Genomic DNA, 26,639 nt, shown 5'->3' on the forward strand with positions numbered 1-26,639 from the left:
TTTAATGTTTTAATTATTAATACTATGTAACCGATATTTAATGGTCATTTTTTGTTACTACAAACAAACATCGTCAGAAATATTACATAATAAAAGACCACACTTCCGGCTAATTTCCGGAAACAGAATCATTGGATTTTTTTCCCCTCAGATTATTATCCAAAGGGGATCCACGCAAATGTGTGGACGGAAGTGTGAGAGCTACTGTACAGCATAACAGTTCGCGTATTTTAACACAAATTAATCGACTTTTAGCATTTGCCAGTTATTTCCACGTCAATATTGATATTTGTATGTATGTTTTTTTAAAGGCGTGGTTAATAACCGGAACAGCAACTGGCCGCGTATATTTGCAAATAACAGACAACAGATGTTGACAGCTGTCGCTTGGACATGGTGCTTTGACAAGTGATGTTACATCTCCAGTATGGAGTTTTTTATATTTTATTTATTCCTTTTTGCTCCATTATCTGTCCGTTGTGCGGTGACACCAGTATCTGTTGAAGAAGACCTGAGGAGTCGGGAAGAGGCGCAAGAATTTGGTAAGTTTGGAGTTAGTTTATTTCAAAAGAGAGAATAAAAGCTATTTAAAAAGATCATTTTAGGGTGAGATCACATATGCCGTGTTTTTAAGAGCAGCTGTGTGGGTGTTGTCTTTATCAGTGTAGTTTTTTCTTCCTTTTCCTGTTTTAGCAATGCATGTGTTGTGTAAATGGTACATTTCCTCTTGTCATGGAAGTTCCTGCATGTTCAATTGAATTGACTAACTTATATGAAAGATCGTATTGTATCCATATGTTTTTAATGGTATACATAAACATTAAGGCTGACCATAGATAAGTGCAATGCCTTGTCTAAACCCCAAATGCAGAAGGAAACCATACTTGATTGGTTTTCAAAATAAAACAAGAATTTTGCATGAATAACTATGTATGTGCTTTAAATCACTCAGATACGCTCAGCTCCTTGCTGTCAGACTTTGAGGTTCTTCCTGCATCAAGTCTGCATCTTCATTCGCTCAAAAAAAGGGACGTTGATCCCCAATCTCATGTCGACCGGCTGGTCAGCTTCACAGCACTCGAAAGGTAAAACTCACAAATTGACACGTCCAACTTGCTATTACACAGTTAAAAAGCTATAAATAAGAAAAATCAGATTGTGCCTAGGGCAGATCAGATAATATCTGCGGTGAAACTTCATGCTGTGTCCTCTGACGCTGTTTAATTTTTGTCTGTATTTGCATTAGTCTTCTCTGATCTGTACAACTTGTTATCAAAGTCGTTAAATTGTAGGTATTTTACGTTATAAACCTGTTAAACTACTTTTATCACTCTCTCAGTGGTAGAGCATTGTGTTAGCAGCCCATAAGTTCATGGGTTTGAACCCAGATAACACGCATACTGATAAACATGTATTCCTTGTAATGCAGTGTAAGTCACTTTGGATAAAAATGTCTGCCAAATGCATAAATGTAAATGTTTTAAACTGTATATTTTCCTCGAAAGGCACTTCAAGTTGTACTTGACAACCAACACAGAACTCTTCACAGAGGACTTGAAGGCTGTATTTGTAGACAAGAATGGAAATGAGGACCAATATGAAGTTCAGTTACAGAATTACTTCAAAGGACATGTAGTAGGTAAGATATAAAACAAGTATATTGGATATTTGTATGAGGCTGGGTTAGATCTACAAATCTTTGTCGTATGATATCCTATCAGGAGAGGAGCACTCGCGTGTGCAGGCACACATTGATGGAGATGAGTTTTCAGCCCATATTCTCACCAATGAGGCAGAGTATAATGTAGAGGTGAGTTGCTAACACATTTATATGTGATCTTTTCAATCTTCCCAGCCTTAAAGGAGATGTGTGGTAAAACATTTCATATCCCATTTGAATGTATCGAGACTATCATACTGTACTAAACAAAAGCCATCCGTTGATTGATTTTGCTTACCAATGGCAGAAAAACCTATTTAAAAACATTATTTCATCATTATGGGGACATATGAAAGTCCAATGTTCTGTTTTCATCTGGTTCACAAGGTTTTCCCTCTCACCTGTTTTGTTTCTGTTAGCCTTTGTGGCGATTCACAGAGAAACCCGCTGATGGACGTTTGCTGGTGTACCGCTCAGAGGATATAAAGAACATCAGTCGACTGTCATCATCTAAAGTGTGTGGATATGTGAACACTAATGCCGAGGACATGTTGCCACTGGAGGCCAGAGCAGTTGGTCATGAAGAGGATGAGGAGGGTGTGTATCTTCATGTGCATGACACAGTCCTGGAAATTAAGCCTTTAATATCTCAAAAATAGTGTATCTCATCTGGTAGAGCATTGTGTTAGCAATGCAAAGGTCATGGGTTTGAGTCACAGGGAGAACATACATGTGATCATAGATATGTATAAAGGCTAGATGTCTCGCCCTCGCTGCTTGCCAATTGAGTGGAACGTCTGCATTTTGGCGGCCATCTTACCACAGGCAGGTCGCTTACTGGTAGCATTTTTAATGGTTCAGGTACTTTTAAATGACCATGACTTGCTTAATTTTTTACCGATATTCAAATGGTTTGGTTTGTTATAAACGTCAAAGATGTACCTATGACACTGCATACTTATACTAAAAATAAATAAAAAGATCATGAAACATGTTAAAGCATCCAGAATTATAGCCACGTTAATAACGTTTGTAAAAAAACAAACCGTTTGAAAATTGGTAGAAAATTAAGCAAGTTATGGTCATTTAAAAGTACCTGCACCATTAAACTCAATGCTACGAGTGAGCGAGCTGTCTGAGGTAAGATGGCCGCCAGGTGATGCCGTTAGAGACTACGTATGAAGTTTACATGTGCTTCAAGTCGCTTGGATTAAAGTGTCTGCCAAATGAGTAAATGCAATGGAAATTAAAAAAAAAACATGACATTTATAGTCTTTACGAAAAAAATCTATTGAATCACATTCATTAATTTGTGGAAAATTACACTTTTATGCTATGGGAGTTGGGAAAATATGATTTGCCAGTAATATTAAGTCAAATACTTAAAAAATACTTAAAAAAAAACAACTAAACATTGATAGGGTTGGTGACGTGGTGTAGTACGATCTCTGATCCGATCATCAGGGGAAAAGTATGCATGTGAATCATAGTATTTTCTCACTTGGATGCAAAAATACCTTGTGAGGAATTGTTCTTAAGTTCACGTATGTATCATATTTATTTACCGCTTATTAACGGTATTTTAAGGTCACGTTCTTCCTGATCACATTTTTCAAACTTTAACAGTAACTAGAGCATAAATAATACCTGTAAAATGATAAAGCTCAAAGTTCACTGCCAAGGTGATATATTTTCTTTACCAGAATTCCCCTTTCAAAGCCTACAGCGAACGCCAGTTTGGACTACAGCCCTCTACTTCCTGGTTAAATAACGTCAATATAAGTATTTTTGACTAAACTCCGCTCACAGGAATACGCCAGTTGCCAGCTAAGCTCAAACGGCTCTCCTAAGCTAAGCTGCTGTTGAATCACAACACACTAAACAAACTACACAATCAGAACTCGATACATATTTCTGAAGGAGAAAGAACAAGAATGAAATCCGCCCTTTTTTAGGACAGTGAAAGCAGCGGTGTTGAGCTAAGTAAATTGTGTGAGAAATTCCTCGTTGTTTATACGTGAAACATGAATACATGTTATTTTGCGCACTGTTAACACAATCAAAGCTTTAAAAACACAGAAAGAACGGGACCTTTAATCAAAAATGCCAATCTCTTCAACTCCTCGAAATGATCTCTCTTTACTTCCGATCATATGGTATGGCGGGTGGGCGTGGTCCAGGAAAAGATTAGGAAAAGTAGCGATTGTCTTATTTTCCCCATCGTGAAGTATATCCGAGTGAAATGGCTTCTGAAATGATAAAGGTAGGGCTGAACTTAAATTCGTCCACACAAGATTTAATCAAATCCAATGGATGAAATCAGGTCCTGTACCCCAGTAGAAAAAATCCTACGTTATTATTTACTGAATGTTTTGTTTTACTCCTAAATATGTCACAGTATAAGCATATTCAGTTACAGAAAATATGTTGCAAGTGTTACGTTGTGGTATCAAACTGTTTTGTTTCAGCCAAACAGACGGTAGATAACTTTTATCACATGCTCATGATGAGAGAATAATCATTAATGCATCAGTGTGTAGGAGTTTAACTGACAAAGGCTATCCATTCAAGTGTGTTGTCGCCCAGCAATGACCTCCTGCCCTAAATAAGAATTGATACTTGTCTAGAAACAAACTACAGCTAGTAACCATGGTTAGTAATTAAGTTGACTAATAACACATTTCTTTGTCCTCTATTTAAAGAGCAAAGACATACAGTCTTCTATTGTATTGTAGGCAACTTCATGGCTCTATTGAAGGATGTAGAAGCTATGGATTTTTTATATATGGACGTGAGAATTTGTTTTGTTTCATAGCTTGTCAATTAATTTTTGATCTCCTGGTTTTGCGTTCAGAGCCACATGACAGAGAGAAGAGATCTTTGTCGAACCACGGCAAGAAAAACACCTGCACTCTGCTGTTAGTGGCGGACTATCGTTTCTTCAAGCACATGGGCCGTGGAGAGGAGAGCACTACAATAAACTACCTGGTGAGCACGGCAACATTCAGGAACACATGATGACATGCACAGTGTATTCAATTTTGTCTGCGTTTGTTTATTTCAGATTGAACTGATAGACAGAGTGGATGATATTTACAGAAACACTTCCTGGGACGAGGAGTTTATAGGCTACGGTGTGCAGATTCACCAGGTGAACCCTTCAATAATGGCTTTTATTGCAAATATGCAAAAAGTTTCGATATGTATCGTATTTTCCGGACTATAAGTCACTCCGGAGTATAAGTCGCATCAGCAAAAAAAACATATATAAGTCGTACTGGACTATGCGTCGCATTTATTTAGAAAATGATTTCACAAAATCCAAGCCGAAGAACAGACATTTAATCTGGAAAGGCAAGTTATTCAACTAAACAATAGCACAGAACAGCAGGCTGAATAGGTGTTTGTACATGTTAAAGTAACATAAACAGTTATTTACACGATACACAATGGCATACAACACATATCTGGGAGGCTGAATAAGCTAAATTAACATGACAAGTCAAATCAAGTTCAAAAAGATCCCAAAGTCATTCCACATCACTGAATCCATTGAATTACATAAATACAGGAGCAGCATAGAGTGGACTCTCGCAGCTGTAGACAGTAATGGTTTTTGTTGGTTCATATGAAATAATTTTTACGTTTAAGTCGCACCTGACTATAAATCCCAGTACCCGCCAAACTATGAAAAAAGTGTGACTTATAGTCCGGAAAATACGGTAATCAAAATCTTGGGCGCTTATTCTTCTTAGTTTTCATCCTTTACCTGCTACATCTCTTTATTAATTCAGTTTGCAGTGTTTCCCATACATTTATTTATTTGTGGCAGCCCATGGCAGTGTACACAGCATTTTTGGGCAGACACGTGAAGTATAGGCTTTGCATGTGTCTCCAAACCCGAAAATGACCAACCTGACTGCATGTTAGTTACCCCTTGTTTACCTATCCACCTGGCAGATGTGCTGCCACAATTGAACTTTACCTCTGTGGGAAACACTGGTTTGGTATGTTAGAGTCAACTCACATACAAAGTATTTAATGCTAGTTTAATGAGTCCACAAAAGTTTTTAGGTTTTGTCACATGGCTTGTCCAACCAGTCAGTGCGAAGAGGTGTTTATAGCAGTCCCTCACCTCTGTCCCGTGACAGTTTTTGCAGCATCCCGTCAGCTAGTTCATCTATCCCAGTTAAAGAGGGGGAAATACTCTGGGTTCAGGCTAAAATTTCGAGCTCTGAGTCCTCCCCTCGGACAGCACGCCAAATATTAATGTGAACTTGTGAATTATGTTGTGTTTTTATTTTAGTTGCTTGTCAAAAATATATAATTGCTTAATTTTACTTTTAGAAGCGATTGTTATTTTTTATAAAATATTTTTATAAATATGACATACATACCCCACAGATTCTCATAAACAAGGAGCCCACAAAAGTTGGACCAGGAGAAATTCACTACAACATGAATGGTAGCCCATCAGGAAGAAAGGATGGTGTGTGGGATGTGAAGAAACTTCTAGAAGTAAGTGCCAGACATTTTTTACCAGCCAATTACTTCCAGATCAATCAATTCTTCTGTTAAAAGTAGTGCTTGGGAAATGCTGTCACATTGACTTTTAAGGTGCCAGTATGTACAGTACTTTTACTTTGTCATCTCTGTTCCCTATAGCAATTCAGTTTTGACATCGCAGACAATGCCTCTGCGGTCTGCCTCGCTCATCTTTTCACCTATCAGGACTTTGATGATGGCACTCTGGGTCTTGCGTATGTGGCTCCTTCCAAACCAAATGGATTAGGTGGACTCTGCCCTAAACGTAAGGCTGTGGTCAACTTTAAATCGACAGAATACTCTTTTATTATTTTTTTTAAACAGAGCTTGACTTTGCATATTCATTTAATCTTACAGCCTATAAGCCATCACACTCCCATAAAGGGAAGGACTATTACCTGAACACTGGCCTAACTAGCACTATGAATTATGGGAAAACTATTCTGACCAAGGTTTTTACAAACAGCACTTGTTTCTGTTTACCAGAGCTTGAAATATATGCTAGATGTTAATTATTAACAGGCGAGACAGTGATGTATTGTTTCTGATCTCCAGGAAGCAGATCTTGTGACCACCCATGAGCTTGGTCACAACTTCGGAGCAGAACATGATCCAGACAACATTCCTGATTGTGCTCCAAGCGATGACCAGGGTGGAAAGTATGTCATGTACCCCATTGCAGTCAGTGGAGATCATGACAACAACAAGGTATTGCTCATCATGGAATAAGTTTATTTCCTTTATTGCCTTTTATTGGCCTGCTATGTTTTAAACAACACTCTATTTATTCAACTTCAGCATTTACCTCTTCCCCACCCTTCGGCATTTACCACTTCCATCCTTTGTGCACCATGGTAATATCTACAATTTAGTGTTGAAACTAATAATTGTGTTGTGAATCAGAAGTACTTTAGAAATATTTCTGAGATAAAAATAAGCTATTTCTAGTTACTTTACCCAGTAACACTTTTGTCAAAGTTTTTTCTTATAAAACAAAGAGCAAAAGGCAGCTATACCGATTACTAGAAAATCTGTTGATTAAAATCCGCAATTGAGGTTCACGATTTTTATTCTAAATGAACTGATATACAGTTTTTGTTTAGCAGACAGCAAATTGTGCAAATAGTCACTTAGTAGGGTTCCCACGGGTCCTTGAAATACTTGAAAGTTTGTGAATCTGGTGGAAAAAATTCAAGGCCCTGGGAATTTTTTGAAAATATACATACACAGGTACAGGTCGTTGAATCTTGAAAGTGCTTGAATCTATTTTATCCAAGAAGTTTTCTGGGAAAAAAAATCTATATTTATTCCCTGTGTAGTGTAGGATGATATCATAAAAATTCTAGACTTTTTAAGCACACATGCGAAACTGTTCACTTTAAATGCTTATATCTTCTGTATGCGAATGTTGATTCATACCAAAATGCTTTTTTGCATAGTTGTGTTTGACACGAAATTTTCTCAGGTTACGTATGTAACTGTTGTTCTCTGAGAAGGGAACGAGGCGCTGCTTCTCCCTTGCCATACTTCCTGCTTCCCTGTTACGCCATCTTAGGCAATATTTCAGATAGCGATATAATTCCTGGCTCCCGCATCCCCCCTGCCTTTGTCGTTATGCCTCACCATTGGTTGAAATTGATATACACATTCAGACGCACTTACCCTTGGAGGCGTCCCCAAAGTGTCACAGCAGTGACGCAGCCCGTGTTCCCTCAAAAGGGAACTGTAACAATGTATCTTAAAAGGTAAAACGATGTAATCTTGCTCTCACTTGAAATGTGTCCCCACATTAAGTTCTTGAATTTGAGGGTATTGGACCTGGAAAGTCCTTAAAAAGGTCCTTGAATTTGAAGTTTACTAAGGTGTGGGAACCCTGGTTTCTACTTATTCATCTTTTTCTTCTCACAGCGCTTCTCCAGCTGTAGCAAGTCCTCGGTCATTAAGTCTTTAAAAATGAAGGCCCAGGTGTGCTTTAAGGAGAGGAACAGGAAGCTGTGTGGTAACTCTCGTGTGGAAGAAGACGAAGACTGTGATCCTGGACTCCTTCATCTCAGCAATGATCCCTGCTGTACATCTAATTGCAAATTCAAACCAAATGCCCAGTGCAGGTAAAAAAAGTGTGAAACTCTGCATGAATTTAATTTATGTCCTAGCATTGCACTAGCGCTTTATGAATGTCCAGTGCTGATAACTGAAGAATAGTGATAGGTTGACCCCTAAGAGGATGTTTTTGAGACAGTACAAATTTTTTTACTTTGTGTAATTGCAAAAAACTATTGGTTAAAAGGACTGCAAATTCATTATACCATATTATATTTAATACATTTTAATATGTTAGCCATTGTTCACCCTGCTTTTTAGATATGGATAATGCCAGCAGACATTTTATAGGTCATTTTGGTCGACAAATACTAAAGAATAGGGTGGTCAATAAGTCCACAGTTACAAAGCCCTCATTTTTTTACTGCAGATCTATAAATGTCAGTGTTTTGATATTGTTTTCTGTGAATCTCAGTGACAGGAACAGCCCCTGCTGTAAGGGCTGTCAGTTTGAAAATTCAGAGAAGATCTGTCAGGAGAACATCACTGCCACCTGCAAGGGCATATCAAAGTGCACAGGTGAGTCCACATATAGTGTAGGTGTAACTGGTATTTTGGGATCTCAGTCACTGTTGGTTAAACCTGGATATCTGTGTATTTTAGGCAACAGTAGTGAGTGCCCTCCCCCTGGAAATCTGGCTGATGAAACGGTGTGTGTGGATAAGGGCCGCTGTCGGAATGGTGAATGCAAGCCTTTCTGTGAGGCTGTGCATAAACTTGAGTCCTGTGCCTGCAATGGTAAACTTATAAAAAAAAGTAAAATTTTTTACTTTGATTTTCCATGTATAACCCGAAGGGTTTAGGTAGGCTTACTAGAAGAAATTACTATTTATTGTTTTCTGGGCTTGAGATTAAAACCCGCCAAATGCGGGTAGATTTCCACTGTGGCGGGTAAGACAGCCAATCCCACTAGCCACTTTGGAAGGTTGAATATAATTAGTTATGCACAATTTTAAACAATGCACATTGCGACACTGGGAAACTGCAACTCCCATGAGCACTACCTGCACCAAACGCAACGAACAGTAGAGGTTATTTACCATAGAGAGCTTGAGGGCTAATGGATATGCGAATGCACGGGACGCAGTCTGAGCGCAAACACTCACACTATGTGAAAGATAAAACAATTGCATGAAAGTGATTGAAGAGATTTAAAGTGCGTGCACACTCTCTGGGCAAGAGCATAGCGCATACCTTAAAGGTGCAGTGTGTAAATTTTAGTGGCATCTAGTGGTGAGGTTGCCAATTGCAACCAACGGCTCAGTCCACTGCTAACCTCTTGCTTTTGAAACACATTAGAGAAGCTACGGTAGCTGCCACCGGACAAACATGTCATTGTTGGAGACAACTTAGTAAAAAAGTTTGTCCGTTAAAGGCTTCTGTAGAAACATGGCTGCATAAAATGGCGTCTTCCATGTAAGGGGACCCTCTGTGTATCTAGATAAAAGGTCTCATTCTAAGGCAATAAACACATAACGGTTCATTATGAAAGGTCTTCATACATCCCTGATCATTTAGTTTTGTATATTATTTTGCATTTTGTCAAGAGATCCTTCTAAAAATTACACACTGCACCTTTAATGCACACTTCCCAGTTTTGTCCAAAAACAAAATAGAAATCCGCGAGCGGAGAGGTTCGTGCAACATTTTATGTAGGCTACTTTGGGCAACAATAATGCCCTCTCTACATGTGTCAGTAAAAGAGCGCCTTAAATTCTTAAATCACTTTTAACAAAAACCATGATCAAACTTATAAAATACAATCTACATAAACAAGTTTAAAGTAAAAGTATAGATTACTATTTATGCCTAAGTGTGGGTTTACACCAGACGCGAGTTCAGCTATTTGCGCGAGTAGATTACATACAAAGTCAATGCAAAGACGCGATCAGACGCGTCCTCGCGTGGGGCGATGTGAATGATGCGATATGTGTGGCACGTTTGCCGCGAAAACATGCGCTATTTGTCTCAAACGCGGCTTCGCCCAAGTTGAAAATATTTAACTCGAGTGAAAAATTCGCATGACACGTAGTTAAATCCTGCGAGTAATCTAGAGCGAGTAATGCGATGCCCAGCATTTTGTGTGTACGTAGCATAACTGTGGGTTCACACCAGATGCGAGTTCAACAATTTGCGCGATTAGATTTCATACAAAGTCAATGCAAAGACGGGATCAGACGCGTCCTCGCCTGGGGCGATGCGAATGACTCGTTATGGGCGGCGCGTTTGCCGCGAAAACACGCGCTATTTGCCTCAAGTGCATCTTTGCCCAGGTTTAAAATATTAAATTAGAGCAAAAAATTTGCATAATACGAAGTTAAATCCCGCGAGTATTCTAGAGCGAGTAATTGTGTTGGGTTCACACCAGATGCGAGTTCAGCGATTTGTGCAAGTAGATTACATACAAAGTCAACACAAAGACGTGATCAGACGCGTCCTCGCGTTGGGCGCTGCGAATGACGCGATATGGGCCCCTTTTGGTGTGTACGTAACATTACTAAAGCACCTAAATATTTTATATAATACTGATATAACTAATAAATGTAGTCTTAATTTGGTTGTCAATTTGCATTTGAAAGTCAATCTGCATCGAATCTAAAACAAGTAAAATTACTCAAATTAAAGTCGATGTCAAAGGCATGTTTAATCATCTAAAATTTATTTTACCAACAACAAAAATAAATTGTGGCCAGTGAAAATGCTGAGTGGCTAGTAACTTTGGAAAACAACTAGCCACTTTGGCTGGTGAGCAAAAAAGGTGATGTCAAGCCCTGACTATAACATATTATTCATTTTAGTCATCTGGCATTAAAATATACCATGATAAATATTTATTGGTCAAAATAGTTATTTCTTTTAATGCAGTAACACTCCTAGAAGTTAATTTAATTTTACAGTAATATTAAGACTGTAACACCAGTCAAACTATTTTGGTTGTTACATTTTTTTTTTCAAATTTAATAACCATTCTTGACGTACTGTAATTGTTTTCAGAAACTGAGAACTCATGCAAAGTCTGCTGTCGAGATAAGTTTGGGCTGTGTACTCCTTTTTCTACTGGTGAAGGGAAGTATCTTTATCTGCGCAAGGGCAAACCCTGTACTGTTGGCTTCTGTGACGGGGCCGTAAGTAAAGATTTTTAAAAAATCACAATTTATCAAATGAAACATACTTTGCTTGGTCATGCTATAATGAGTAATACAATATGTTTTTAATTTCAGGGTAAATGCATGAAGCAGGTGCAGGATGTCATTGAACGTTTATGGGACTTCATAGACCGATTGGATATCAACACATTTGGTAAGAGATAGCAGGGTGATTTTAATCAAGCAATGTGCATTGACTTCATTAATGCTTTTTAAAGGGTTAACTGACATGATTAACTATTTCCTGTCAATGTTCAGGAAAGTTCTTGGCTGACAACATAGTTGGATCAGTGGTGGTTTTCTCTCTACTTTTCTGGATTCCTCTCAGCATACTGGTGCATTGTGTGGTAAGACCACATACATGCTGTTTATTTAAGTCAATGTAATGTTTTATAGAAAAAAAAATACTGTTGTCATTTCCTTACCCTCATAAACCAAACCTCAATGTCCATGAACACACAAATGAAGTTAAGGAGACTGTTGACTTTCGTGTGAGGACCAGGATGTAATTTAATGCGTACATTGAATATGTATAAATGAGATTGATACAGTTTTGGAAGCTATTTGGTGTAAATTGGTCTCTTTAAATGATACTGCAGTGATAATCTCTCTTTTTTGTTAACAGGACAAAAAACTAGATCAACAATATGAGAAGGACTCCAAATCCTTCTTGTACCCAAGTGTAAGTTCTTACATACAAATTGACTTCTTGATATCTGTTTTACTAACACACTAAACCTGCATTGGGGTCATTCAGAAACCAAAAATAACAGAATAACATTATGCACATGTGTGCTGCTGTTAGCATGGCAACTTATGTCAAGGCTAGTAAAGGGGGAGCTTGGCTGCACATGTATGACTTGTGGCTTGTTTGCTCTGACCCGCGTGGAACAGCAGCAGATGGTGGTGGAGGTGTGTAGTAGAGCCCTCAACTCAGGTGAGTTTGTGTTGAATGGCAACCCCCATGTGTATCCTGAGTTAACGTGATGAGCCTGCGCTGGTTGTGGGGCGACTGTGTACCGCATTGGCACCAATGCAGTTGAGCTTTTGCTGTATGTCTCGTGCGTTCAGTGTAAGGATCTGATGTCTGTTTGGAAGCAGGCCTGTATCGGCGCACCAAATGCGGGGCATCGCGTTACTGTGTGTTCACACCAGACGTGAGTATTTTACATACAAAGTCAATGCAAAGATGCGATCAGACGGGTCCTCGCGTGGGGAGATGCAAATGACACAATATGGGCGGTGCGTTTGCTGCGAAGATTAGATTACTTGCGGGATTTAACTTTGTGTCATGTGAATTTTTTGCTCGAGTTGAATATTTTCAACTTTGGCAAAGGCGCCTTTGAGGTGAATAGCGCGTGTTTTCGTGGCAAACGCGCCGCCCATATCGCATCATTGACATAGCCCCACGCGAGGACGCGTCTGATCGCATCTTTGCATTGACTTTGTATGTAATCTACTTGCGCAAATCGTTGAACTCGGCTCTTGTTGTGAACCCATAGTTATAGTGAATGCACGCCATTGACATTGACATACAGTAGATACTGCATATGAGATGGATGGCTTTCTTTTCTCTTGTCTTCAGATTTTAAATTTAATTCAGGAGATGTGAATGGACAGTATTGGTGTAGTTAGATTATTTTGCTGCATTTATCACAAATGTAGCATGCTTTTAATGTTATGCACAGAGATGGGCATCAGTTTGTCTACATGAGTGATCAACAGATACATCCACCTATAGCTATATATAGTTATAATATATAGCTGCTTTGAAACAATGCGTATTGTAAAGAGAGCTAAGCTGAATAAATATACTTAAAGGATCAGTATGTTAGAAATTTATATCAATTAATCATAAAATGGCCCTGATATGTCACTAGACATTAAGAAATAATTTTTATTTCAAATACTTATATCACTGACAAAAGTGATCTGGCCAGGATATTGTCATTTAAAAAGTGGAGTTGCAGCCCTCAACTGATGTTTATGTTGTCATTTTGTGTTGGCCATCAGTTGTGTGATTGCAGTACCAGTTTTAGCCACAAGTTTTGTGATTGCAATACAAGTTTTGGCCACAATCCTACATACTGTTCATTTAATTGAATTGTTTACAGTATAAGTCAAAATTTTGGAAACACCAGACTAAAATGTTTCCCCATGATCTTAAAAATATGTCTTTGTTTGAACTATAAAATTCCCGGTATTCCTGGAGTCATTTTGCGTCGGTGTGCATGAATCTAATGTCTGTGATCAACGCATGAGAGCGCATCTTTCATTATTATACAACAACATGACAGCTAGAAGTACATCATACAAGTCATAGAATCAGGATAATGGATGAAGTGATTTTTGGAATTAGTGATTAAAAAGCAAAAACTGATTTTTGTTAATTTGTTCAAAACAAAACAAAGGTGACTACATAATTTCTATAGTTAAATGTGTGTCATTCAGTAGTTTTGATGTGTCTATTTAGTCTATAATGTGGAAAAAATATGTGTTTCCAAATTTTAACTAATACTGTAACTCTTAAAAGTTTGCATGATCAAATTTCACCCACAAACTGTACTTGAATACTCATGCCCATCCCTAATAATGCAGAGCAAAGCAAATACCATGATAAATAGTTTCAAAGGATTGTGTATCACTTACTGATTACTTATAACTTCTACCTTTAGAAGTTAGAGATGCCGAGTGGTCCGGAGTCAACTCCCATCTGCATTCTGAGACCCCCTCATCTGGTTTCATTACCAGCACGACATACGGGCCCCGTCGTTTCACCATCACAGGAGACGTTTACCGCCCAAAGCCCAACCAGCCTCTCCGGCGCACCCAGAGCAGATCTGCAGCGAATGGACACTATCGAGGAGCAACCCAGCGGAGACTCCTCTCACCAGGACGAGGAGATGCAGGAGGAAAGCTTCCCTCGGAGCGGCACAGCTGCCAGGTCCTTCGAGGACCTCACCGCACAGGGAACGCCAACACACGGGGACAAGAGACGGCTGAAGAGGCAAGCGCGCATTGAAAGTAAGGAGACTGAGTGTTGAGGACTGCTCATAAGTATATGCACCCTAAATAATTGTGCATGATTCAAGGTCACTAGATGGGTTCCTTTGGTATATTATATGCACTTAAATAAGCCTTAATTTGATTTTGGTGCAGTCAGGCCTATTTTGTACACTAAAAAAATTGTTTATTCAATTTGCTCAATTTTTTAAGGTAAGTGGTCACAATCAATTTATTTAAGCTACATTTAAACAACAACAAAAAATTTGAAAAACTGTTGCTTAAATAAATTGATTGCAACCACTTACCTTAAAATGGAGTAAATTGAATGAATAATTTATTTCAGTGTAGATGTACTTGTGATTTAAAGTGTATGAGGTTCGTTTGTTCTTAACAAACCTTTATTATAAATATGTGGTCACCTAAATAAATAAAAATCTCAGACAGCCAAGATAAACTACTGAAATCTAGTAAAATGTAAAAAATTAAAGACGTGTTAAATACAGCATATCGGGACTGCATTTAGTGTGCTGTTTACCACAGTTTAAATGTGTACCTTTGATTTGTAAAAGCAAGCAAAAGTGATGCAGACTGTAATGCACTGATGACGAAAGTTTAATGTTGACACGGTTCCAATGTGGTTTGTTTGCTTTTATAAACAAAGTAAAAATAGTTTTGTGCTACACTGAAAACAATGATTCATTCAATTTACGGTTGCAATCAATTTATTTAAAGGTGCAGTGTGTAAATTTTAGCGATGTCTAGTGGTGAGGTTGCGAATTGCAACCAACGGCTCAGTTCACTGCTCACCCCTTGCTTTTAAAACGCATAGAGAAGCTACGGTAGCCGCCACCGGAAAAACATGTCAACTTCGGTGACAACTTAGTAAAAAAGCTTGTCCGTAAGGGCTTGTGTAGAAACATGGCGGCACAAAATGGCGACTTCCACGTAAGGGGACCCTCTGTGTTTGTAGATAAAGCGCCTCATTCTAAGGTAATAAAAACATAACGTTGATTATAAAAAGGTCTTTATACACCCCTGAAAATATTGTTTTGTATATTATTTTGCATTTCTGTCAAGAGATCCTTCTAAAAATTACACACTGCACCTGTAAGCTACATTTAAACAAAAGTTTTTTTTTAAATGTAGCTTAAATAAATTTATTGCAACCACTTACCTTAAAAAATTGAGCAAATTGAATGAATATTTTTTTCAGTGTAACAGCATTAGAGGCGGTTCACATTTTGCGTCTTTTGCGCGTGCAAATACATTATTTTGAAAGTAGATGCGCGGCAAGCGCACTCAATAGTGAGCGAGTAATTTTTTCAGGCACGTCGGCACTGCAGAGAATGTTTCAACTTTTCAGAATGTTGCATTGAGGAAAGCGACTGCGCTTGGTTTTAGTCGTGAAATGTGAACCGCCCCTTAACCTGGAATATTCTGTCAATACAGTATGTGCCTTTTGTCTCACAATTTTAGTAGTGTGGTACTGTAGCTACAGTTTGCCTGAGAATGCAATAATCCCATAAATATTAGGACATATCTCATTCATTTATACCTCTTTAAGGAGTAAGACTACAGCATCATTCTGAATAAGGCTTCGAAATAGTTTAATGACTTAATGTTACACTGGTTACTGTATGAGAAAATTCAAGCTATGCATATGCAGTATGCACCATATATCCAAGTGCATGAATTTAATTTCAGGCATATATGGGAACCACTAGATTGAATGCTTTCAGTTTGAAACTTTCCATGTAATTTTGCGGTTGCACAGGGTGTCTAAAATATTGTTTTTGCATTTTTAAGATTTGGTCAATTGTATTTCGCTCATCGTGACACAAACACATTTTCTGTTCATGCCACTAGAGCTGCTATTGTATATTTGATGTGACCAAAGTCAATATTTCAGAATCACTAGTATTTTCCCCACTGTGAAATGTCTATAAAGTTGCTCTATGATGTAAAATTTTAAGAGGAGTTGAGGTTTGTATAACTGGAAAGCCTTGTGGTATGTCTTTTAGGCAGTAATAGTCATAGCTAAACTACATTTTTCTTTTCAGAGTTGTTTTTATGTGCCATACATGTCATTGGACTAAATATATATTTTTATGTTTCTTATATTCTTGTATATCATATCATAAGTAATGATTTATACACCTCACTTGAATGCCAAACTGTATATGAGGTCACTCTGCTGTCATTCAGTGTATGTGTGTGTGTTTTAGTATTATATTAGATGTGAATAAACTGTCTCCATTTATAATCTGATTCTGGATTTGTGCTGAATAAAAGCATTTCTATAGCCAGAAAATAACGAATTACAAAATTTGTAAAAACATCAAAAACTTTATTGGATATTTTAGAAATCAATCCAAGTAGACTTTGAACTGGTGTCCAATGATATTGTTTGACCCAACAGTTAAACTAGGTCTTGTTTTAGGTCAAGGAACAATTTAAACTTATATCTATATACATCTATATAACAAAACCTGAGTCAAAACACAATCAAATTTAAACTACAAGAACCAAGCTGTTCTTGAGTTTAATCACACAGTAGACTGCTCTCTGGGCTTTTCGGGTCCACGTCCCCCCAGTAGGGCAAAATAAAAGGCAACGCTGCCACCCGACTTTCAAGAAGTGTCCATAAATGCTCTGCCACAAACTGGTTGCCTTTCTCAGAGAGATGCAATCCGTCCGAAAGGTACACTGAGAAATCCTGAGGGAGAATGCATTTGTTGTTTTTCTAGTACTGTACCAACGTTTTACCAATTTGTGTGACATTGGAGTCTGTTGAGCGACCGTTACCTGTCCATCTTTTTGCATGAGTGTCCAGAGATCCAGAACATCGACAGCACACTTTCCTGCAGTCTGAACGCAGGCCTGTGCATACTGACCAGCCACAGAGTTCAACCGATTCAATGCTGAACCTAACAGAAGAAATACAGTTAAAAAAAATCACATTCTACATGTGTACAGTACACGCAAGGCTATGTTCGTAATTAAATAGTAGTGTAGGTCACCATAGGCTTATTATAGATGGTTTCATCAGATGCACGTACGTTGTCGCAGTTAGGCATCTGGATAGAACTTAACTTCTGATTGTTTAATGGTCTGGCTAATGGCTAAAATGACCTCTGGAACAAATACCTCGAAAGAAATACTTCGAAAATAACAAATGTTTTGGTTTCCTAAAGACGAGGAGAGACAACAATCATGGATCAACGCTATGTGAAGGGAGATTTGGCAGCCGATCTATAGTTAACCCTGTATTAGGGGTAAACCGATATATCGGCCGATGATGCTTGCTATGCTTCTCAATGAAAGCCAGAGGGCGCTCTCGTGCAGAAACTTAATATACTTGCAGAAAAAGAATCATACACGTGCAGCTATGACACGCAGCTCCTGGAAATGGCTTAAGGATATATTTATATTGCTGTTCTTCAAACCTTTTCAGGTATTTTCATGATAATAAAGAATATGTAAAATGATTATGTTTGACGATTTTGCTTTTTCAAATGCATGTTATAAACGACTCAAACTAACAGTGATTTCAGATCGATAAGGACTTACTGATCAAAAGCTGTAATACATGAAATAGCTTTGCGTAATATCGGCTGTGCGATTCAGAATAGTCATCAGCCACGTATTATTAGTGTATATCGGCATTTATCGGAGCACCACTACATTGTACACATTATATAGTACATATTTTACACCGTAACGTTAGCTCAGTGTAGTTTTAAGCTATGATTTGAACTAAGTTAATCTACTTGTTTATTTTGCTTGTTATTTAGAAATAAACTACTCTGTTGTTGTGAAAGTTTACCGGAAGTTATGTTTGTTACACGAAAGCCATTTGTTTATGTTGTTACTGCTGAAACCATCGATATATTAGGGCTGGGACGATCAATTGTGCAAATGCGTGTTTTCTTAGTGAATGAATTTTAATGAATTGCCGTGAAATGCCGGCACATCCAAAAAACCAGAGGGCACTCTCGTGCAGAAACTCCATTTCTGCTGCAGAAGAAGTACCATTACAAACCCTATTCCAAGAAATGTCTATAAGCATTTTTATATCGCTGTTCTTCAAATTGTTTCAGGTATTTTCATGATAATAAAGAATATTTTGAATGATTTTGTTTAACGAGTGTTGCTTTTTTAAATGCACGTTATAAACGACTCGGACTCATAATGATTTTAGGTTGATAAGACTTCCTACTGATCAAAACGCTGTAGTACAAGCACGACCTGTGCATGAAACGCCTTGCGATTCAGAATCAATTTCAGAAAGATAATTTGAAAGGAAAACGCGATTAATCGTCACAGCCCTACTATATATTGTCAACAATTTTTATGGTATGTGATGTGGTATGCATAATAAATGATTTACATCACATTTAGCTTAATTCAGCAAGAGGCATCTAGCCATCATTTTGCATTTTTAATTATACATTTTTATATGATAGTATGAATTCAATGACATATTATCCCAAGTAAATTAAAAGGATAGTTTACCCCAAAATTAATTTTCTGTCATAATTTAACTCACCCTCATGTTTTTCTAAAGCTGTATGAGAACCAAAAAAGGTATTTTAAAAATGTTGGTTAGCACACACTTTTTTTATTAACCATCCTTTTAAGTGATTTTGAGTTAATTGCATTGTGGGATACAGTATTCTGCACTACATACTACTGTGTATTATGCAGTAGTACACTAGTATTCCGTCATACTGTAAGCTTACGTTTTGAGATACAGCCTCGATCTAGGTACATTTTGCATGTTAGTATGTTTGTGTGTGACCTTTGAGCAAGCACTCTTTCTCCCAGGCGTCTTCCTGAAGTGGTGGTGGAGTGATGAAGATGATTTTATCTTTGGATACTCCTGCAGACACCAGCTGGCTGACAATGTCTTTTAAATTGTCTGAGTACTCTTGGCAGGGCACGTGCTGTTGTGGGTTTTTGTCTGTAAAGAAACCCCCGCATCTTATTTCTCCGAAGTTCAGCTGATGCACAATTCGTGCAGAAATGCTTTTACCTTCTAATGCACAATCATTTGCCCCAAAGAAGACCGTCACGGCTGCTATAGGGGCATCGGAGGCGGGCACGATGCGAGGCAGAACTATTTTAGCCCATCTTGTGTTATACCCTGATAAGCCCCTGTTCACCACGTCGCATTTTCTAATAAAACAATGCAATGGCAAAATCAGAGCAGCTGTTGAGATATACATGCAGTGATTAGTGATACATATGCTATGTTGTGAAGGCATCGCAAACCTGGCGAGTTTATGAGCAATATCAGAGCCCCATCCATTCACCTGAAAGGAAAACTGAAACAATGTATGTCAGCGCAAGAATCACAATACAAACCGCACAATATATATCTGTCAATATATATCTTACTTGTGTTATTGAGTCGCCGAAGAGAATAATTTGAGGCCATACAACTTTCTTCAGTGTCGACATGGTAACCGCAACCCAGCAGACAGTTTTCCAATTTACACTTGAAATCTAGTAGGAAGTCGCAAGCAATGCGCTTCCTCTTTCTACAGGGGTATCGTATGATCGTACAGCAGTTTAGAGTATTTTAACGCTTGGAATCAATGTATTAAGGAAACACATAAATGGATGCTGGTGCATTGATCTTTAATACATCGAATACTAGTTGATGGACTACACTGACATTTGTGTGAATCGATTATGATCGGTGAACTACAACTCCCAGTCAAAGTGTGCATTGAGCATTTTGGGAGTTGTAGTTCATTAATCTCCAATCGTTAAAATGAAATCATTGATTTTATTTGGTTTTTAGTATGTGTTAGTTATATAATATGTATATCTTTATGAATAAACTAGTGTTCTCCAAAATCTTAATGTTTATATTAAAACATCCCAATCTGTCACTTCAGATTTTTAAATCATCATTCAAGATACAGTAAGTTTTTTAACAAAGCACTTTTTGATATATTCTTTAAATAATTTCAGAATAATCTTTATATTTTGTTTATTTATATATTTATTTATATTTATTCAAGAATCAGTTTTAACGATCTATGGTGCATTTGATATCTTATGCTGTTTCTCAATCCGAAGGCTGCAACCTCCAGAGGTCGCATTTCTAGGCTGTATACGTCATCATGACTGTCTTATTTCAGAATATTAACATTTATAAAGTTGACTATTATTCCTTTAAATCGTCAATTGTTGGATTATGCTTCTGACTTGCGGTTTATTTATAACTAATAAACCAGTCTAAACGACTTATGCAGCATGCATATGCGACCTTTGCAGGCTGCAGCCTTCGGATTGAGAAACGGCCTTATTCTCAATAAATCAAAAAGACTGCTAGGCCACTGCAGGTCTTACAAAACCGTGTGAACACAAATCCCCAAAATCTCCTTCATCCCTGTGTCCCAATTCGCATGCTATTATAGACCCCATTCACAGTTCACGTCACAGGCAATTCCCACTGCGCATGTCGGGGTCAGAAAAGTCATTACAGCAGATTGAGTTGCGTATTAATCGGTATCGTCAAAAATGTCTACTTGCGTTGTGGGCTTTGAAAATCGCACCAGGTCTGGCCTTTAAGTTTTTCGGGATTCCCGCAGAATCTCAAAAACAAAAAAATACACATCTGTGGCTGTAAGCAATTAAACGTGCAGACTGGGGCAATGCAAAGATCAAAGAGGCTTGTGTTTGTAGTGCCCACTTCATTTCAGGTAAGTCATCATTTTTCAGCCCTGTTAGATTACACTAGAAAGCCTAAATGGTATGAACAGTTTGACCCCATGCTGCGCGCGCACCCGATAGTCATTCAATGTTTACAAACCTTGAATGGGTATATACATTACCATAACAAAACGGTACATACTTTTAGGGTATAGAACATAGTAAGCGAACTGGTGGACAGGCCGCAGGACTCTACATGACACTTTACCTCCGCGAGTGCGTACGTCCCCTTTAAGAAGTGCTGGGTGGAGCTGAACAGGAAGTGAAGTGTCAACGCAAGTCTATCCAAAACAGAGAGAGAGAGAGAGCGCGCCGCTTTGATGAATTGATCTAATAGTCATTACACTCCTTCTCTGCTACATAGTGCCTTCAATATAAAGGTATGCACATCGTGCTTGACTATCAATATCAAATTCACATAACATGTTAAAATAAACGAATACATAACAGCCGTTGAGCTTGAATAAACGTTAGTAAAGTTAGACGTGGGGTGTTGTTGTGGGTGGGGGCGAGTGTTGTTTATCCTAGCAACGGCTTTCCGTTACTTTCCGCAATAATTGGGCGTTTGGTGAGCTCGTGTCTAATAGTAATATAATGCAGTGCACGATACGATAAGAGCTAAAGGGTCTCCGTCCATTCCTAGAAAGTTGCTCAAAGGTTGACATCAGGGGCGTGGGCAGCCACGAGTCCCTACCGCTTTTGACCCTTTAAAGACCTGTATTTACCTGTAATGCTTTTTCATGCGCAAGTTACAACGTTTGTGTGTAGATCTTTACATTTTGATAAGGTTTAGTAGTTTGATCTCTGCGCTCCGTGATGGTGGGTTTGCACATACTGTTTTATACGGTTATTATTGTACTTCGAGTTAAGCGAATTATGTAATACTACAGTAAAGGCCAAAAAATACATTTGTGCAAATATTTACCCAGTTATTTGGCTTTCACTTTAATTTTTTTTCATGAGCTGTAGGTAGATTGTTATAAGAAAAATTAAATTGCAGCTTTTTGGTGCGTTGACGTAATTTCCAGTGAAGAGCCAATAGCGTTTAGTTTACCTCACAGAATGATAAGATGCTAAAGTGCAGAATGATGTTATAAATAATCGTTGATTCCTATTGGCAAAAGTGAGACACTGTTAATATGAATGTTTTTAAAATGAAAATTTAAAGCACACTTTTTTAAGCTATACTTATATTAACATTTTAATACTAAAAGTTAATCTTTCATGGGAAATTTTTAATATTTGGCCTTTGTACATTTCACAATTCTCGTACCATTCTCTGGCTTTACTCAGTGAAACTGTAAAGTTTTGGTTTCCCCTAGTATATTTGCATGTAGTAGTTAGATAAATGGTACTGATGTGGATAATCTCCTCAGACTCTGCTGCCATCTGCTGGTGAGCTGGAGAACAGCAGCGCTGGCGTCATGGTGAAGGATGTTTCGAAAGGTCAAGAAGCGGCACAGCAGCAGCAGCTCCCAGAGCAGTGAGATCAGTACTAAAAGCAAGGTGACCTCAACATCAGTCATCAAGTACATACTTTATAAGCAAATTGAATCCATATGTCATTTAAAAAAAATACTGTGTACTAATATAATTTATTTGGGACATTTATATGGAGTAAGCAAATTGGGATTCAGCTGGTCTTGTATTCCAGAACCATTTTTTTTTTTAAATTTCCCTGTCCAGTCAGTAGATTCCAGTTTGGGAGGCCTGTCTAGGTCAAGCACAGTCGCAAGCCTTGACACAGACTCCACCAAGAGCTCAGGTTAGCTTGATACTTGTAGATGAAACGTACATTATGTGTCTATTAATAACAGGGCCCTGTAAAAGTTCCTCTCTTTGTTAACCCTTCAGGTAACGCTGTGTCTGACACCTGTGCTGAGTTCAGGGTGAAGTATGTGGGAGCCATTGAGAAACTGCAGTTTGAGATGAGCAAAACCCTCCAGGAACCTTTAGACCTCATCAACTATATTGATGCAGCTCAGGTGAGGATCTAAAAAGCTTTATTTAGAGTCTGCTTAGGAGCTCAGATGCAAAAGTGCATCTGACGGGTTTTTTGTAAAAAAAAAAAATTGATTCTTCCAACAAACCAGTATTTCTGAATGGCCTGAGGCTGGGATTAAGCGGATTTAAAACAAAAGTATTTGACGATGAACGTTATTTCATTGTTATAAAAGGCACATAAACTACTTTCTTTGGTACTATTATTTAATTGAGACTGAAAAAAAACCTTGATAATAACTCATGTATTTACTTAAAAGCAAGATGGAAAGCTGCCGTTTGTGCCTGGAGATGAGGAGATGATTCTGGGAGTGTCCAAGTACGGTGTTAAAGTGGCCTCATTGGATCAGTGTGTGAGTTAAGGTTTTTAATTCCCATTTGACTTTACCTTTGATTTTAAAGTGCATGGGGTGGGCAAGGCTTATTCTAGTCCCATACTGAAGTGCATGCATTAGCTGTCTTAATTTAAAGGTGCAGTAAACCCTAAACACTAGCCCTAAATCTACAGAGTGCGTTTTTCCTCACAGGATGGGCTAGCATTTCTGACATCTGACTAATGTCACGTGTCTATATGGAGATTAACCAGAACGCTCACACAGATTCCGGAAAATGACTGTCAGTGTGAACAAACCCAAATCAAACTACTGTATTCACGGAAAATACCCAGTCACTTTTTCTGTGTATTTTCCGGAAACTCTGTGTGAAAGGAGCTTTGGTTGTCTCAGATGACAACATGCTTGTCCTGTGGCAGCTAATGTATCTTCTCTATGTGTTTTGTAAGAGAGGGGTGAGCGTGGACTGAGCCGTGGTTGCAATTTGCAATCTCGCCACTAGATGCCGCTAAAATCCACACTGGTCCAACAACCACCAACAAACAACAACAACAACATTCTAAACTCTCATTTACTTTGATCCAACAACGACCACTCACGTAAACGATGAGTGCGTTTACATGCACAGTCTGACGCCGATTATGCTCAATACACTGATAACACGTTGGTTCATGTATAAGCGTAAACGGTTTTCTTTTACAGGGGAAAGCCCATAAACGGTGTAAACAAAAAACTATCGGCACATACAAGAAGAGATACAATAGTACAGCTTAAGGCTATGTCCACACGAAGCTGGTGCATTCCCTATCCGATCTTTTTTTTCCTTGCTCTAAAAAAATAATCCGTAAACACGAAACCACTGAAACCGACTGAAAGCAGTGTAGTATATATGCCGGACCAGTATGGGGCGCTGTAATTCTGCCACAGATATACACTATACACGGAGAAGAAGACTTTGAGCATGCGCATAACCAACGTATGGTGTTGTCCATTATCGCTTGTTGGTCACCACAATTACGTAGAAGCAATAGATTTTTCTGTAATAAAGCTAGTAGGCTTTAGTAGCTTCTGTAGCACGAACACAATCACGTAGTCCGCCGTTATTGTTGTTGCTGTTACTTGTGACGCTTCCGACACGTGATGTGATGACGTTTTCGCTTCACAAAATATACAGATTGGCTGTACAGACAAAACCGCAAGGGTGTCGGTTTCAGATTTATCCACTTTAGGACCCGGTTTCAAAAAATAGCAGATTCAGTCTCCCAAAACGCCGGATCCGTGTGGATGAAACGCCAATACGATAACAAATTTATACGTATACAGTGATACGCATCTCCGTGTGGACAGCTCATTAGACTTTTGCACAGTACTGTATTACCAAATGAAATACGGATTTGAGTGTAGTGACATGATCAGAATCTAATATATTGGTTTTCTGTGTCCCACAGGATGTGCTTCACCGTCATCCCCTTTACCTGATAGTCCGTATGCTTTGCTATGATGATGGCCTGGGTGCAGGAAAAAACCTGCTAGCGTTGAAAACCACTGATGCCAAACAACAGGAGTGCAGTATCTGGGTTTATCAGTGCAGTAGTGCGGTAAGTAGTGCTTAAAGGGCCACTCCGCTTTTTTGAAAATATACTCATTTCATCAGATATTACCCACTGCCCGAAAATAGTCCCCTGCCATTGAAAGTTACTAAGGGGACTATTTTCAGGCGCTGCGTAATATCATTGCGCCTCCTGCAGCCATGTTACGGCAGCAAAGTCCTTGATTTATTACGCCAGAATGAGAGTATAGTTCCTAGCCGTATCTGCCTAGAAAATCACAACTTTTAACTTTCCATCGGTCTTAGTACACAATGTAGCTACAGAAGAGTCAAGTTTTAAATAGGAAAAATATCGAACTCTTTGGTTACTTTTTAGCGCAATGCTAATGGTCTAATCGGATTCAATGGATTAATGCTATGCTATGCTAAAAGTGGTACCGCCAGACCCGGAGATGAGCTGAATGGATTCTAAAACGGTAAAAATCCAATGTTTAACTCTAGGGGAGCTAGAAAATGAGCTTTTTTTTTTTAAAGTGGAGTGTCCCTTTAACACTATATATGCAATAGGAAGACCCTGCTTTTCGATGGGTGTATTTAAAGATCTGTGAGAAAAGGAATGGTTGTTTAATAGTTTAATGAAACCTATTGGCTTAATGTTGCTTTAATTGTTTATACCACCAGCACTCATTATGAATGTTCAATATATTGACCAGCTTAATTGGGACAAGCTGACAGTTTAATTGTAACACTTCGGAGTTCTCATTAGTCAAGTGTCTGCCTGTCCTTTATCCTTTTATTAACGGTTACATCTTTTGTGCTCTGCAGGAACAAGCCCAGGCCATCTGCAAAGTTTTATCATCCTCTTTTGACTGTGCTCTGGCTTCAGAAAAATCCTGAGGTCGCTTCGGAAAACACCTGTGGGAATCTGGTAGAAGTTGCCCTGTTTTAAACTGATGTGAAAGAAATGTTACAGTCTCTCAGTAGTCGGTACTTGTTCGGCACGAAAGGGCAACCATCTCCATCACATGTTTACACAGTAGTCGATACCCAGCATTCGCCCCTGACATCACCCAAAAGTCCTGCTAGCAAGTTTGGACTACGTCTATTTTTCTACCTAATTTAATCTTATTTAATGTACATATACAGTAACCTCAAAGCACAATTCTCACCATGGACCAGTAACTATGGATCAGTGATCCTAGTGGGATTTGAGCAAAGCATGGTACAGTAATGTTAGTGTGTAACACAGGGATTTTTTTATTAATGATGCTGTAAACCACAGACCCTTTGCACCTTGTTTATGTAGGGGTGCAACAGGTACTATGACAATCAAGCTGTTTATCAGTGTGCCCCTCCCCTGTAATCCTCCAGTGTCCTGGTCCAGCTGGGATCGGATCAGTTAATACGGTACAATAAAACAGTGCTAATGTAATCACATCAAGTGGAACTTTCTCATTTAAATACATTTTAATTGTGTGAACCGAAAAGCAAAATAAAAGCGTCACTTGAATGCATGTGAATACAGATTTTTAAAGGGACAGTTTACCCAAAAATGAAATTGTGTCATTATTTAC

At 38.4% G+C, this 26,639-nt stretch overlaps 3 protein-coding genes across 7 annotated transcripts; 2 read left to right on the forward strand and 1 right to left on the reverse strand.

The window, feature by feature from the left end:
* Positions 1 to 135: 135 nt before the first annotated feature.
* Positions 136 to 16,720, forward strand: LOC129417404 (disintegrin and metalloproteinase domain-containing protein 17). Of its 3 annotated transcripts, none has more exons than XM_073869627.1 (20): positions 136 to 542; positions 953 to 1,085; positions 1,506 to 1,639; positions 1,722 to 1,810; positions 2,080 to 2,257; positions 4,515 to 4,648; positions 4,725 to 4,811; positions 6,065 to 6,178; positions 6,326 to 6,470; positions 6,563 to 6,657; positions 6,761 to 6,913; positions 8,114 to 8,313; positions 8,721 to 8,824; positions 8,909 to 9,043; positions 11,300 to 11,430; positions 11,527 to 11,605; positions 11,710 to 11,798; positions 12,077 to 12,133; positions 12,346 to 12,388; positions 14,127 to 16,720. In XM_073869627.1, the coding sequence occupies exons 1-20, from the start codon at positions 428 to 430 to the stop codon at positions 14,471 to 14,473; spliced, it is 2,562 nt and encodes an 853-aa protein (XP_073725728.1). In that variant the 5' UTR covers positions 136 to 427; the 3' UTR covers positions 14,474 to 16,720. The 3 variants fall into 3 exon arrangements, with proteins under 3 accessions (XP_073725728.1, XP_073725729.1, XP_073725730.1); XM_073869628.1 differs by having other exon boundaries at positions 12,349 to 12,388; XM_073869629.1 differs by lacking the exon at positions 12,346 to 12,388 and having other exon boundaries at positions 138 to 542.
* A 63-nt stretch (positions 16,721 to 16,783) lies between these two features.
* Positions 16,784 to 20,175, reverse strand: LOC129417406 (isoamyl acetate-hydrolyzing esterase 1 homolog). 2 transcript variants are annotated; one of them, XM_055172062.2, is made up of 6 exons: positions 19,858 to 20,175; positions 19,732 to 19,772; positions 19,493 to 19,635; positions 19,259 to 19,420; positions 17,263 to 17,384; positions 16,784 to 17,173 (listed from the first exon to the last, which is right to left on the reverse strand). In XM_055172062.2, the coding sequence occupies exons 1-6, from the start codon at positions 19,918 to 19,920 to the stop codon at positions 17,000 to 17,002; spliced, it is 705 nt and encodes a 234-aa protein (XP_055028037.1). In that variant the 5' UTR covers positions 19,921 to 20,175; the 3' UTR covers positions 16,784 to 16,999. The 2 variants fall into 2 exon arrangements, with proteins under 2 accessions (XP_055028037.1, XP_055028036.1); XM_055172061.2 differs by having other exon boundaries at positions 19,732 to 19,784; positions 19,858 to 20,173.
* A 1,233-nt stretch (positions 20,176 to 21,408) lies between these two features.
* On the forward strand, positions 21,409 to 26,506 carry LOC129418159 (integrin beta-1-binding protein 1). Of its 2 annotated transcripts, none has more exons than XM_055173082.2 (7): positions 21,409 to 21,563; positions 22,560 to 22,689; positions 22,870 to 22,948; positions 23,038 to 23,168; positions 23,445 to 23,537; positions 24,965 to 25,114; positions 25,891 to 26,506. In XM_055173082.2, exons 2-7 carry the CDS (start codon positions 22,618 to 22,620, stop codon positions 25,960 to 25,962), a joined length of 597 nt encoding a protein of 198 aa, XP_055029057.1. In that variant the 5' UTR covers positions 21,409 to 21,563; positions 22,560 to 22,617; the 3' UTR covers positions 25,963 to 26,506. The 2 variants fall into 2 exon arrangements, with proteins under 2 accessions (XP_055029057.1, XP_055029058.1); XM_055173083.2 differs by lacking the exon at positions 21,409 to 21,563 and adding an exon at positions 21,755 to 22,002.
* Positions 26,507 to 26,639: the final 133 nt, after the last annotated feature.

The sequence above is a fragment of the Misgurnus anguillicaudatus genome, chromosome 7 (assembly GCF_027580225.2).
Source record: "Misgurnus anguillicaudatus chromosome 7, ASM2758022v2, whole genome shotgun sequence".
Taxonomy (NCBI): Eukaryota; Metazoa; Chordata; class Actinopteri; order Cypriniformes; family Cobitidae; genus Misgurnus; species Misgurnus anguillicaudatus.